This window comes from Macaca mulatta, chromosome 9, assembly GCF_049350105.2.
Source record: "Macaca mulatta isolate MMU2019108-1 chromosome 9, T2T-MMU8v2.0, whole genome shotgun sequence".
Lineage (NCBI taxonomy): Eukaryota > Metazoa > Chordata > Mammalia > Primates > Cercopithecidae > Macaca > Macaca mulatta.
Window position 1 is genome coordinate 145,756,493 of NC_133414.1, and position 14,330 is coordinate 145,770,822.

The 14,330-nt window shown below is 50.8% G+C and overlaps 1 protein-coding gene across 1 annotated transcript; it reads left to right on the forward strand.

The window, feature by feature from the left end:
* The first annotated feature begins 918 nt into the window (after positions 1-918).
* Positions 919-12,515, forward strand: CYP2E1 (cytochrome P450 family 2 subfamily E member 1). The gene is given in 10 exon segments (XM_028842696.2): positions 919-1,126; positions 2,021-2,180; positions 5,105-5,254; positions 5,638-5,789; positions 6,194-6,270; positions 6,272-6,368; positions 7,253-7,394; positions 10,544-10,731; positions 11,156-11,297; positions 12,172-12,515. Coding segments are annotated over 10 exon segments (1,470 nt in total). The 5' UTR covers positions 919-949; the 3' UTR covers positions 12,357-12,515.
* Positions 12,516-14,330: the final 1,815 nt, after the last annotated feature.

A 14,330-nucleotide genomic window follows, 5' to 3' on the forward strand; every position in this document is an offset into this window, starting at 1 on the left:
GCTGAGGCAGGAGAATGGCGTGAACCCGGGAGGTGGAGCTTGCAGTGAGCTGAGATCCGGCCACTGCACTCCAGCCTGGGCGGCAGAGCGAGACTCCGTCTCAAAAAAAAAAAAAATAAAAAAAAAAAAATAAAATAAACCATCTTCCAAATTTACCCTAATGTAAAACAAATCCAATAAAACCCTAATGTAATTTTTTAAGAATTTAAATTTGTAATAATTCCAAAGAATAATTTTTTCTTGATTTTCTACAGCCAGAATATATAACTTTCTAAAAAATAAAAACAGAGATTAACTTTCACAGAATTGGTCCATTATTTCTTTCCTTTTATTTTTCTTTCATGGAATTTTCCAGTGAATTTGGGAAAGTGGAATAGAATTCCAATGTTGAATTTTCCTTCTGGCCCCACTCATGTGGCAGGTGGGTGATTCAGGTACTATTGGGGGCTACTCAGACAAACCTCCTCATCAGACATCAAGAGGCTGTTGCACCAGGAGGGCCGGTACCCTGTCTAGAGGTGGCTGGCATGTGGTTGATCTTGTATTACATTAAACCCTACTCCAAACAAATTCATGGGAATACGGCTGGAGTTCCCCTTTGTCCAAAGGGCAGGACAGTCCCTCACCCCACGTTCTTAACTATGGGTTGGCAACATGTCCCTGGATGTGTTTACTCGCACACTGTCAGGTGCTAGCAACCAGGGTGTTGACATGGCCCAGCTCCGCCCTCACCTGGTCACTGGCTTGAACCCCTGGGGGCCACCACTGCGGGAATCAGCCTTCCAAACGATGGCCAACAGCAGCTAATAATAAACTAATAACTTGGGCTACACGAGAGGGAAGAGGGCGTCGGTTGGTGGGTCACCCTCCTGCTCGAAACACATTATAAAAAGCCCTGCGTTTCCACAGGATTGTCCTCCCAGGCTGGCAGCGGGACCCCAGCGGCACCATGTCTGCCCCCGGAGTCAGCGTGGCCCTGTTGGTGTGGGTGGCCGTCCTCCTGCTGGTGTCCATCTGGAGGCAGGTGCACAGCAGCTGGAATCTGCCCCCAGGCCCTTTCCCACTTCCCATCATCGGGAACCTCTTCCAGTTGGAATTGAAGAATATTCCCAAGTCCTTCACCCGGGTAAGAGAAATAGTGTTGATTTGAGGGAGAATAACTCAGGAATTGGATCTGGTATGTGTGTATTCAACTGCTTTGCAGACAAATTGTGGTTGTTCAATACCAGCCTGTTGTGAGTTAACGGAATTGATAGCATCTTGGAGCGACACTCAAAATGTGTCGCTTGCGGTGCAGCTGGAGCCCGGAGCCCGCGTGCCAGGCCCTGGAGGCCCCCGCCGGTGCCTCGTCCTGGGGCTGATGATGGGGAGGCCGGCGAGGCCGGGCTGCTGCGAGGCCGGGATAACCGCGCTGGCGGCCAGATGCGCACCCGCTGGGCGTCAGCCTGTGTTTGCCAAAGCAGGAGATGAAACGTGAAGTGTTGGGCCAGCCCCTGTGACACCAATACCTGCCGCCTACGACTGTTGTGAACACTGAATGGGCCAACAAATCTAAACGTTAAATGAACTGATAAAGAACGCCCTCAGCATGGAGCAGGCGCGGGTGTTCGCGCTCTTGGGCGTGCGCTCTGCGGGGCGCCGGCTGGCGGCGGGCGGGGGGCGCCGGCTCAAGCTCGGGCTCCCGCGCCGGAACCGGGTCCAGAACCTCGACTCCAGAAGCAGGCAACTGGGCGGTTGGTGGGCGCGCCTTAGGGAAGGGAGTTGAGCCGGAGTCCGCGGAGTTGCCCGAATCCAGGCGGGTGGGGTGCGGGGCAGCTGGAGCCCCCCGCGCGCCCTGCAGAGGCAGCAGCGTCTTGTGGGGAGGGTCTCCCCCACCTCGGGCTGGACAAAGGCAGCCTTTCCCCACGTCCCTCTGGGTTCTCTAGAGCAACAGCAATACCCGCCTGGCAGGGGTGTGGCTTAGAGCCCCGCACCTCCTCGCCGGGCCGCGGGCCTGACTTCCAGCCTCGGGTCTCCGCAGCTGGCCCAGCGCTTCGGGCCGGTGTTCACGCTGTACGTGGGCTCGCGGCGCGTGGTGGTTGTGCACGGCTACAAGGCGGTGAGGGAAGTGCTGCTGGACCACAAGGACGAGTTCTCGGGCAGAGGCGACATCCCCGCGTTCCACGCGCACAGGGACAGGGGTGAGTCCGCGTCCGTGGCACGGGGCGGGGGGCGCATACCACGCCCCGGGACAGTTACGGGCGCCAGCCACTTTGGCGATGACCAAATACTAAACTAACAGGAATGTTACAGTAACAGCATCCGAAGGATGATATCGGGATTCGGGCGATGGCCCCCGCGCGTTTCCTGCGGCTGGAGGCGCACTGAGTCGCCCAGGAGTCCGGCCTCTCAGCGACGGGGCGAGTTCACAGGGATGGGCGGGGCTGCTTCTGAGCAGGAGTCGCCTCCCGCACCCCCACCGCTCCGCCTCTGGGCCCGCAGGCTCCTCCTGGGAGCGCTTTCGCCTCGTGTTCAACCGCCTGGGCACAGGTGGCTTCGTCCACCGAGGTCCCCTCACCCACGCTGAGGCGTCGGAAGCTGCGGACACTGCGCGCCTCGGGGCTTTGCTCAGCTGCAGCTGGTGACCTCCAGAGAGGGAGACTCTGATGTCCCGCTGGGGGGATGTCCTGAGACCGGGAAGGGGGAAGAGACCCACTGAAATTCCATCTCCCAGCCTCACCTCTGCTGTCTCCTCCACATTTCCTGTCTCCAGAGCCCCGAGTTCAGCAAATCCAGAAAGCGGCCTGTTGTCTCTCTAGGGAGAGGAAGGTTGGGGTCTGGAGGTCTGGCTCGTCTTTATCTGAGCATTCTCCCAGCCTCCTGGCTTCAGACCCCAGCGAGGCGGGGCTGCCGGCCGGCTCCCCTCTTCCTGCTTGCAGACCCGGCCTGCTGCTGCTTTCTCCTTCCTCCCTCCCTGCCCCTCGGTTTCAAAGTAGATTAGAAATAACACGTGTCCCACATGGAAGCCTCTAGTTCCTCCTGAGTCAACTTTGATGACGAGGCTCCAGAAAACCTTTGGCATGCGTGTGGGATTTTTACATGGTGAGCTCACGCTCTTGCCCTATTTAGTTGTCCAGTCTACATTCCTGAAAATTGTGAACATTGAATGGGCCAACAAATCTGAAAATTAAACGAACTGATAAAGAAGGCCGTCAGCACAGAGCAGGCGCTGGTGTTCGCGCTCCTGGCGTGCGCTCTGCGGGGCGCGGGATGGCGGAGGGCGGGGTCCGGCTCCAGCTCAGGCTCCTGGGCCAGAACCGCGTCCAGAACCTTGTCTCCGGAAGCGGGCAACGGGGTGGTTGTATCACCATTAGTGGCATTTGGTTTTCCTTCTTTTACATTGTGGGTTTGTTTTGCTTCTCTGGGGTTGCCAAAAACAAAATTAACCATCTCAGACCTTGTCGTTAACACAGGAGGAGCATTACTGGAGGAGGCCCTGGGGTTCTGTGGTTGAGGAGCTCAGTTCTGGTTCCGGGGAGCCCTTATCTGCCACCCACGGGTCCAAGGCACAGTCTTAGGCAGCAGGGCGGGGAGCCGAACTCACATCAACACAGATCGGGCCCAAGGGGACTTTGCTGCCTCTGCCTGGGGGCTCTAAAGCTTCATTTTCACATGACGCACAGGGCTCAGACTGGCGGAAAAGTAGCAGAGCCCTGGGCATGGGCTGCACCTGGCCGTTGAGGGACAATGATGGAAATATTCCTCATTAGCACAAAACTGAGCACAGTCTGTGTGACAACGTGTCAAGGGAACTGCACACATCCTTTCAGAAAAAGTTCATAAAACGGAGAAAGCTTCGTTCCCAATCTAGATTTTTAACCTGTTGAATGCTGTCTAAATGGGTCATCTCGGGGTGCCCTCCACTCAACATGACCACGTCTGCCCCCTGCCCCACCTGTCTCCTCAGTCCTTCCTCCACACCTTTCAGGATGAGATGAAGCCCTCAGTCCAGCTGCACCCCTGCCCCACCCACCTTATCTCATGTGGCCCCGCTCCTCTCAGGCCGGACAGCCTTGCTTCTGGAGCACGTGAGCACAGCTTTGCCAGGCACTTTCTGAGTGCCCTGCAGGCGCCTCCTAGGAGTGGTCAGTGGTCAATCAGCTAATGAAGCTGCGTAGGACATGACCCTTGTTTACTGCAGAATGCCCAGAGCTGGCAGAATGTCTTTTATGCGGGAGGTACCCAAATGTATTTATCCAGGAAGTGATGATGGATAAGAGGAAGACAGAGAGCGAGGGAGAGAGGGGGAAGGGGCCCCTGAGGTGTAAATGAGCTGTGGCTGGGAGTGTGCAGGGAAACAGGGATAATTTCAAGATTCCTATCTGGGGGAAAATAAAAAGGTTTGTAGTTAGTTGAGATAAGGGTGGGAATAAGTGAACAGTTTCAAATAATAAAAAGTTTAGCTTTAGATATGTTGATTCCAAATGTGTTCATACTCCCAGGAGGATCCAGCAGGCAACTCTTGGGAGGAGAGACAGGGCAGGGCAGGTCTTGGCAGCTCAGAAGGGCGCAGAAGGGACAGTTCTTGGTTCTCCCAGCTCTGATGCTTTCCACAGTCAGGGACTTGTGTGACCTGTCAGATTTTACTGAAGAAACTTGCTGTGGAGTCGGAAAGCTGCAAGTTGAGGTGTGTGTGGTATGAGGGTTCAAAATCTGTGAGAACAGAATGGCTTTTCAAGGATGTTGTTGATAGACAGGAAAGAGGTGGGCGTTGTTTTGGAGCGGCCATATGTGGTTTTATGTAGCATGGGGAAGACTCAGCAGAAAGGAAAAAGAAAGAAGGCAAATTGACAGCATGAAGAAGAGCACCCAGGAGAGGCTACATGTGATGAAGAAACCACAGTGCAGACTGAGGGCCCCAGAAAGGCTCCTCCCCAAAACCTGACCAGTGGCTGGTGCTGGCAGCTCCCAGGCTGGGACGTCCCTCTGTCTCTCTGTCCCTCTGTCCCCTCTGTCACTTGTTTACACCCCTGCAAACCCTGCTGTGCTCTCCCAGGCCCTCTCTAGCCCGCTTCTCCCCAGAATGGGTACTTGGAATAACCCTCTCTTGTCCCCTCTGCCTTAGGAATTATTTTCAATAACAGACCTACCTGGAAGGACATCCGGCGGTTTTCCCTGACCACCCTCCAGAACTATGGGTTGGGGAAACAGGGCAACGAGAGCCGGATCCAGAGGGAGGCCCACTTCCTGCTGGAAGCGCTCAGGAAGACCCAAGGTGCGTATCTGCTGCAGGGCCCAGTCCTCATGCAGACCAGGGGAGCAGGGAGCCCTGGCTGGGACTCCTAGACTGCATCTGAACCACAGGGACCTACGGACAAGGAGAGGGTCACGTGAGTCCACAGATACTGTGTTTTAGAACTCTAGTTTCCAGCTACACAGTTCAGGGAGCAAGGGTGGCCATTAAACATGTGACTTGTATCCTAGATACTGTTGAAAAGCAAAGGAAACTCAAACAGGTTCAGACATTCACTATCTTTTGTAAATCGCCAGTTATCAGGGCACCTTCTCACAGGCCTTGGTGAACCTCAGCGGGTGACTGAGCCGGTGGAGGAGTCTCCTTGTGCCCATCTTCTGATTGCCCCGACTGCCTGTTTCTAGGCCAGCCTTTCGACCCCACCTTCCTCATCGGCTGCAACGTCATAGCCGACATCCTCTTCCGCAAGCATTTTGACTACAATGATGAGAAGTTTGTGAGACTGTTGTATTTGTTTAATGAGAACTTCCAGCTGCTCAGCACTCCCTGGCTCCAGGTGAAGCCACTTTCCTCTTTCATCAATCATCAACTGTATAGTTTACATTAGAAAAAGAAGGAAAATTCAGGTTATATGTGATAGACAGGCCTGCAAAAGCCAAATAACATAGCTTCAAGGGGTGTTTGATTAGACAGCCCAAATATTACTCCCAGAGTCATCTCTGGGGCCCTACGCACCCCCTTTCCTAATGTCAGGATGCGTATTGACCTGTGTGTGCATATTTGCTGTGCAGTGTGCACTGCTGAGGAGAATGGTGCCCAAGAAGGACACTGTTGACCCAAAATATTCCAAATAAACTGTGATTACAGTCACAAATTCAGGTTTGGAGAAAGTTGTTGGTCCAACACAAACAATTATGTTGCATCCAGAAAGAAATAGTAAAACATATTTTCCCTCTCTAGCTTTACAATAATTTCCCTAGCTTATTACACTACTTGCCTGGAAGCCATAGAAAATTCATAAAAAATGTGGCTGAAATAAGAGTATGTGTCTGAAAGGGTGAAGGAGCACCTTCAATCTCTGGACCCCAACTGCCCCCGGGATCTCACCGACTGCCTGCTTGTGGAAATGGAGAAGGTAGGCTCGACCCTCCCATGATGTGGGCTCTCCGGGGTGGGCAGAGAGTGCACGATTTCAGATTTACAGTGTGACCTGCACTTGCTGGTGTCCAGGCCTTCCAGCGCAGCACGCTCTTAGTTTCACACACACACTCTTGGCTTCAGCATGACCACTGGACGCAAGTCAGCCTGCCTGGCTGCCAAGCTGGCCTGGGGCTTTGGGGTGGTGTGGGTGGGCCCCTTAGCCCTCTCCAGGCCCCGCTGCTCAACCCTTTCTAGTCCACAGACTTTGAGAATTGCATTTTGTCTGAGGAGAAGCCCTCAGCCTTCCTTGTGGGCATGTACTCCCCAAGTGCACAGGTGCAAGACTTCCAGCCCTCCCCAGCTTCATCCACCTGCAGCCGCTCAGGACCCTGATCCCCTGCCTCCTTCCCAGCTTGGAGAAGCTTCTTGTGTCCTTGTCTTGTCCTTTCCTGTGGCTTGTGGCTCAAGAACAACATGTGGAGCCCACCCTGATTTCCCGGGACTGTCTGAGCATCTCCTCCACCAGTTTGGCCCCTCATGGCAGCAGACACTAGCCCTGTAGCAGGAGGGGTCAGCAGGAGCCGTTTAGCTCCTGCCTGAGCTATGACCAAGGTCAGGGGGATGTCGCCTCTCCCAGGGTGGCCCTCATGCTGTTGAGGGAGACAGAGCCCTGTCCTGCCCTCAGCAGGTCTCCAGGGAGCCTCAGTTTCCATGGCTGTGCGGGGGAGACGACCCTGTCTGTCACAGCTCCAAGTCACAGTTCCGCTGGGAGAGCCTCTTGGACACTGTCTCCTGTGTCCCTGTGGAGCTGGGAGGTGGCTGGTTCTGTGCTGAAAGGAGACAAGCAGCCCCTTCTCCTGTCTGTCTCTGGCATCACAGGAAAAGCACAGTGCAGAGCGCTTGTACACAATGGACGGTATCACCGTGACTGTGGCCGACCTGTTCTTTGCGGGGACAGAGACCACCAGCACCACTCTGAGATATGGGCTCCTGATTCTCATGAAATACCCTGAGATCGAAGGTAAGCAAGTGACTGGAGGGACACTGTGCGTGCGGATGAATCCCCCTGGATGGCCAGCCTTGCGCATTTTAGGCTGCAGCTTTCTGTTTGAAGCTCTTTGTTAACCCTCACGGTGATGTGGTGAGATGGCTGGATGCACTGCTTTGAGGGGAGATGTTACTGTCTGTGCTGGACACCTGGTACTCTTGTACACTAGTTGGTCCATACCCCACGAAGAGGCCCCTGGTTGCAGGAAACATCCCAACACCAGAGTGGAGAGAGGTGGCAGGGTCTGCATTCTGCTCCATAAATAACCTGTTTATGACAGAGAAGATAATGTCCCAGTTCCCCCGAGTAAGACCTGGTCTTCTAGGCAGAGCAGGTGGGGAGGTTGGAGCTGGAGGGGAGGGTCCTTGCTGGGGCGTCTTCCTCAAATGCAGATGTGAGGAGGGAAGTCCAGGAAGAAGCAGCTACAGCTGCCCTGGACCCTCGTCATTCCTTCCCCAGGTCTCCTCCCAGCGGCACCTGGGGCAGTTGGGACTCGGTGCCTGGAGGAGGTGTGAGGGGTGTGGGCCTAGGTGGGCAGAGGGTCGTGCCCTGAGAAGCACCCATCTGGGCCAAGTAGAGGTGATGTGAGGGCACCCGCATGCAAACAGGCCAGTCAGGGCTGGCTCCAAGTAAAGGGCAGGAAAGGGAGCTGCAGCCTGGCTGGAGACTGCCCAGGGGCCCAGAGCCCCTGCCTCTCACTGGGCTGGACACAGGGCTGGGCAGCCTCTGCCCGAGGCAGTTCACAGCCAGAGTGGTGTGTGCCACCCTCCTCAGAAAGCTGCTGCTAATGGTCACTTGTGGTCTTAAGTCTTGTCAGTTCCTGAAAGCAGGAATTACAGGCTATGAAGTTATTTCCCCCAAGAAAGTCGACATGTGACAGATCCAGGGTCAGACCCTAGGCTTTTCTTGTTCTTTGTTCTTCTTCTTCCTCTTTTTTTTTTTTTTTTTCTTTTTTGAGGGGACAGGTTCTCACTCTGTTGCCCAGGCTGTGCAGTGATGCAGTCATGGCTCACTGTAGCTTCTACCTCTTGGGCTCAAGTGATCCTCCCACCTCAGCCTCCCAAGTAACTGGGCCACAGGTGTGCACCACCACACCCAGCTGATTAAAAAATTTTTAAAAAATATTTTAGCTGGGCATGGTGGCTCACACCTGTAATCCTGACACTTTGGGAGGCTGAGACGGGCCAATCATGAGGTCAGGAGATCAAGACCATCCTGGCCAACGTGGTGAAATCCCGTCTCTACTAAAATACAAAATAAGTAGCCGGGTGTGGTTGCATGCGCCTGTAGTCCCTGCTAATTGGGAGGCTGAGGCAGGAGAATCACTTGAACCCCGGTTTCACTGAGTCGAGATCACGCCACTGCACTCCAGCCTGGTGACAGAGCAAGACTCTGTCTCCAAAATAAAAATTTTTGTTTGTAGAGACAGGGTGTCACTACGTTTCGCAGGCTGGTCTTGAACTCCTGGGCTCAAGTGACCCTCCTGCCTTGGCCTCCCAAAGTGCTGGGGTTACAGGTGTGGCCACCATGCCCCATCCCTGGCCTTTGCTTTTTCAATCACATGGAAATGTGAAGGGTCAAGGAGCCAAAACTTTAGGGAAGGAATCATTGCATGGATCTGCAGCGATTATAAGAGAACTTTTGACTACTCTGCACTAGGGGAACCATGGACTCAAAAAATGTTTTAAATTATTACTTATGAGGAGGTTCCAATATAGACAAAAGGAAAATAAATATGATTGACATGCCTATATCTATTGCCAAACTTAACATTTATTAACATTTTGTGATACTTACGTCAGAACTCTTAAAAAGAAAACGTGTTAGGGCCAGGCACAGTGGCTCACACCTGTAATCCCAGCACTTTGGGAGGCTGAGGCAGGAGGATCACTAGGTTAGGAGATCGAGACCATCCTGGCTAACACGGTAAAACCCCGTCTCTACTGAAAATACAAAAAATTAGCCAGGCGTGGTGGCGGGCACCTGTAGTCCCAGCTACTTGGGAGGCTGAGGCAGGAGAATGGCGTGAACCCAAGAGGTGGAGCTTGCATTGAGCCGAGATCGTACCACTACACTTCAGCCAGGGTGACAGAGCAAGACTCCATCTCAAAAAAAAAAAAAAAAAAAGAAAATGTGTTACAGAGCCAGCCAAAGTCCACCTCCTCACATCTCCCCACCTCTTTCCCCCAAGATGGTTCCAGAATTGCTGTGTGGCTTTGCACCTTTAACAGTTATTAATTATCAGCAGAACATTCATATTATTGCTGTATGTGTTTAATATTTTACCTGGGTACTGTACATAAAATTTCACAGCTTGTTTTTTTTTTCACTCAATGTATGATGACGTTCCATAGGAAAGTCCAAACACGGGAAGTCTAGGCAACTTGCCCAAGGCATCTGTTACCTCTGTCAGAAAGACAGAGACTTTCAGACTTCAAGAAGTAGACCCTGCATGTCTGATTCTGTTCTGTAAACCCCCTTCATACTCAGAAGCATGCAATAAACCAGCCGCAGGTAGTTACCAATGCAAAGATTTCCCTCCTAGAAGAAATGTCCAAAACATGTTCATTTTTCTGTACTCTTGACATGAAGAGAAGAACTGAATAAGCCATCATCAACTAAGATAATGGATGCCAAACATCCTGTAAATAACCTCATAGAGTTTAGCTCTCACCAACATTTTGGAGAATTTTCCAGTAATTCAAAGGACCTAGGGAACCATAAGTACTGCTTAGAATGCTCCATAAGTATCTTCTGGGTGGGTAGGGGAGTGGATGGGAGGGTGGATGAATAGGTGGATGGGCAGATGGTTGGATGAATGACTGGTACGTGGATGAATGGGAGGGTGGATGGATGGGTGGTTGGATGGATAGGTGGGTGGTTGGATGGATGGGTGGATGGCTTGTTGGCTGGGTGGGGTGGGTGGATGAATGGGTGGGTGGGTGGGTGGTGGATGAATGGAGGGTGGATGGATGGATGGAGGGGTGGATAGATGGAGGGGTGGGTGGATGTGAAGATGAGTAGATGGTAAAAGGGTGATTGAATAGATGGGTGGATGATGGGTGGGTGTCCAACTGGCCAGGAACCAATCCCTTAAATTTGTCCCATTCATATCCTGGCAGAGAAGCTCCATGAAGAAATTGACAGGGTGATTGGGCCAAGCCGAAGCCCCGCCATCAAGGATAGGCAAGAGATGCCCTACATGGATGCTGTGGTGCATGAGATTCAGCGGTTCATCACCCTAGTGCCCTCCAACCTACCCCATGAAGCAACCCGAGACACCATTTTCAGAGGATACATCATCCCCAAGGTCCAGCGTGAGCCTGGAGCACACAGCATGAACGCCATCCTATCAGCTAATCGTCTTCATGCCAGGGAGCAGGATGGGGGCCCCAAGACCCCTCCCTTTGGCAGGGGTGACCAGAGAGGTGTAGGAAATCTGGAAAATGCCTCAGCAGTTAATGTCTGGGACTGTAGTGAATTCTAATGCCAGGAACAAACAATCACAACCAGCCTTGGGGTTAATCCTATGAGAAGATTAGGGCTTTCATCTTCATTTAGACCTGACCCCTGACTGCTTTCTATCTAATCCTTCACTAAGCAACTCCCTCAGCTGGAAATATACTATCCTCTATTGCGTAATATTCAAAACAGCATTCGTCACTGGGGGTTTCTAGGTGAAAGCCCACATTTTGTTAACATGACTCACTGAGACAAGTCTTTGTTTCTTACAGGGCACGGTCATAGTGCCAACTCTGGACTCTGTTTTGTATGACAACCAAGAATTTCCTGATCCAGAAAAGTTTAAGCCAGAACACTTCCTGGATGAAAGTGGGAAGTTCAAGTACAGTGACTATTTCAAGCCATTTTCCGCAGGTGAGAACGATCAGAGGCAGCACCTTCCCTAGAGGAGCAGCCCACACTCCTCATGTCCACTCCACGTGTGCTCTGCCCTCGTCCCAGGCACCCACTGACACCCCACACCTCACTGTGTGTCCTGTTTCTATTGACAACATGACCCACATGTACTCTTCCCTGTTCAGGGAAGTTACATAACATCTTTCAGCAGCAATCCTGGGAATGAAGTGTTGTAGGTGGATTTTTTCCCCAAAGACTAGATATTTTACATCATTCATTGCTAAATTCTGTTCCTATTTTAACAAGACTTAGTGAAAAGCTCTCAAAGCCATATTATCCAGTTCTCCCTAATTGTAAACCAGAGCTACTAAACAAAACCTAAGCTTTGGTTACCTAGAATCATCACAGAAAGCATCAAAGCCTTCCTGGGATGTGACTCAGTGACTCTCTTTGAGGCACTTGTCCTTCCCAGGGCCTCATCTTAGGGATTGTTGTGGGAAGATCACACAACCAACTCCATACTTTTCACACCCAATGCTGGGGCCCCAGCTTCTAACAGGGCCCTATTTCCCTCCTGTAGGCATCACTGGTGAGCACTGGGGGTGGCTTCTTTACTGGGCAGACACTGTCTTCCCAACTTAACACCGGTTTTTGTAGTTGAGCTCTGGATAATTGAGGTTGATGAAGGCTGGTCCCTGAATTAGTCAGTGTCGCTGGTATTCTTCCACTCAAGTACATTCTGTGCTTCTTTTAATAGACAGAGAGGAGTGAGTCCTGCCTTGTCATGGCCGTTTGCCCACAGCCCCCTCCCTGCTTCCCCTAGTCTCACTGTTAACAGCGTCGTGTCTCTGAAACTCCCTCAGTGTCTCATCAATACCATTGTTACTTCTAGGAAAACGAGTGTGTGTTGGAGAAGGTCTGGCTCGCATGGAGTTGTTTCCATTGTTTTCTGCCATTTTGCAGCATTTTAATTTGAAGCCTCTCGTTGACAGAAAGGATATAGACTTCAGCCCTGGAAACATTGGGTTTAACTGCATCCCACCACGTTTCAAACTCTGTGTCATTCCCCGTTCATGAGTGTGAGGATGTCGCCCTGATCCCTCCGATTTCAAACAAGTTTTCAAATGGTTTGAGGTCAGCTTTCCTCAAACCTATTCCTTTCTTTGCCTATGAATATTTGAAAATAAATATTTTCCCAGAATATAAATAAATCATCACATGATTATGCTACCTGCACATGAAGTCATGGAATACCTTAATTGTTAAAGTGATTCTCACAGAGAGAGGTTTTTGTTTGTTTGTTTGTTTGGTTGGTTTTGGAGACAGTTTCACTCTTGTTGCCCAGGGTGGAGTGCAGTGGTGCTACCTTGGCTTTCTCCAGGAGAAGCTAAAAGAGCAGACTTACTGAGTCTTCTGGCCTATGTCTTTCTCCTGTGCTGGATGCTTCCTGCCCTCAAACATCAGACTCCAAATTCTTCAGCTTTTGGACTCTTGAACTTACACCAGTGGTTTGCCAGGGACTCTCAGGCCTTCGGCCACAGACTGAAGGCTGCACTGTCGGCTTCCCTACTGTTGGGGTTTTGGGGCTCAGACTTGCTTCCCTCCGTGTCCTGGGTTCAAGCGATTCTCCTGCCTCAGCCTTCCAAATAGTTGGGATTACAGGCACCCACCACCACACCCAGCTAATTTTTTGCATTTTTAGCAGAGACAGCACTTCACCATGTTGGTCAGGCTGGTCTCGAACCCCTGACCTCAGGTAACTCGCCACCTCGGCCTCCCAAAGAACTGGGATTACAGGTGTGAGCCACCATGCCTAGCCAGAGAGAGGTTTTAAATATATGTTTCTTTTAATATTAAATTGTAATGTAAGTTTCATGTTACTGAAAAGCTCTTCAATCTAGGATCAATCACTTCAGTGTCAGAAACATATTGAGGTGGGGAATTTGTATTAGTCAGGTTTCTCTAAAGGGACAGAAACAGTAGGATAGATGTATATATGAAGGGGAGTTTATTAGGAGAATTGACTCACACGATCACAAGGTGAAGTCCAACAATAGGCCATCTGCAAACTTAGGAGCAGGGAAGCCAGTCCGAGTCCCAAAACCCCAACAGTACAGTGCAGTCTTCAGTCTGTGGCCAAAGGCCCGAAAGTCCCTGGCAAACCACTGGTGTGAGTTCAAGAGTCCAAAGCTGAAGAACTTGGAGTCTGATGTTTGAGGGCAGGGAGCATCCAGCATGGGCAAAAGATGAAGGCCGGAAGACTCAGTAAGTCTGCTCTTCTCAGCTTCTCCTGCCTACTTTATTCTCATCACATTAGCAGCTGATTAGACGGTACCACCCAGGTTGAGGCTGGGTCTGCCTCTCCCAGTCCACTGACTCGAGTGTTAATCTCCTTTGGCAGCACCCTCACAGACACACCCAGGGACAAGACTTTGCATCCTTCAATCCAGTCAAGTTGACACTCAATATTTGAGTGCAAGGGAGAATTTCTTTTCTTACTCTGTTATCTCAGCACAGGCATCAAAGGAGAACATTGATAGGTGCTGACCCTTAACACTTATAGAATATGACTTTGTTAAGAAATAAAAGCTTCCAGTTAAATGCTCTAATATGACTTGAAATGTGATTACAATTTTAATTCAGAAATCCACAAATTCAATTAATTAAACCCTGCTACAGTAATCTCAGTGAAATCTTTCTAATCTCAAATTGGTTTCCTAACTGACCCCATTTTGTTCTTTGAAGTCTATAGCTACACAGTGACTCTGCTTTGCCTTTATTTGGGGTATCCTCCTCAAACATAAATGTGAGGATTTAACTGCTTCCTTTGTATGAGAATTGTTTCCTGTGTTTTGTTTGTACGTGAAACTTCCAGCATCACATTTTTCTCTGCAATCTGAGAATGGAAGAAAGGGTTGGTGCAGTACAGACTTTCAATGAATGCAATTGTACTCTGGAAAAAAAGTAAGAATTTTAAAAGTGCAACACAAATTGAACTTTAAAAATTCAGAAATAAGAAAGGAGGAAATAAAAACTACAAAAAGGAAAAGA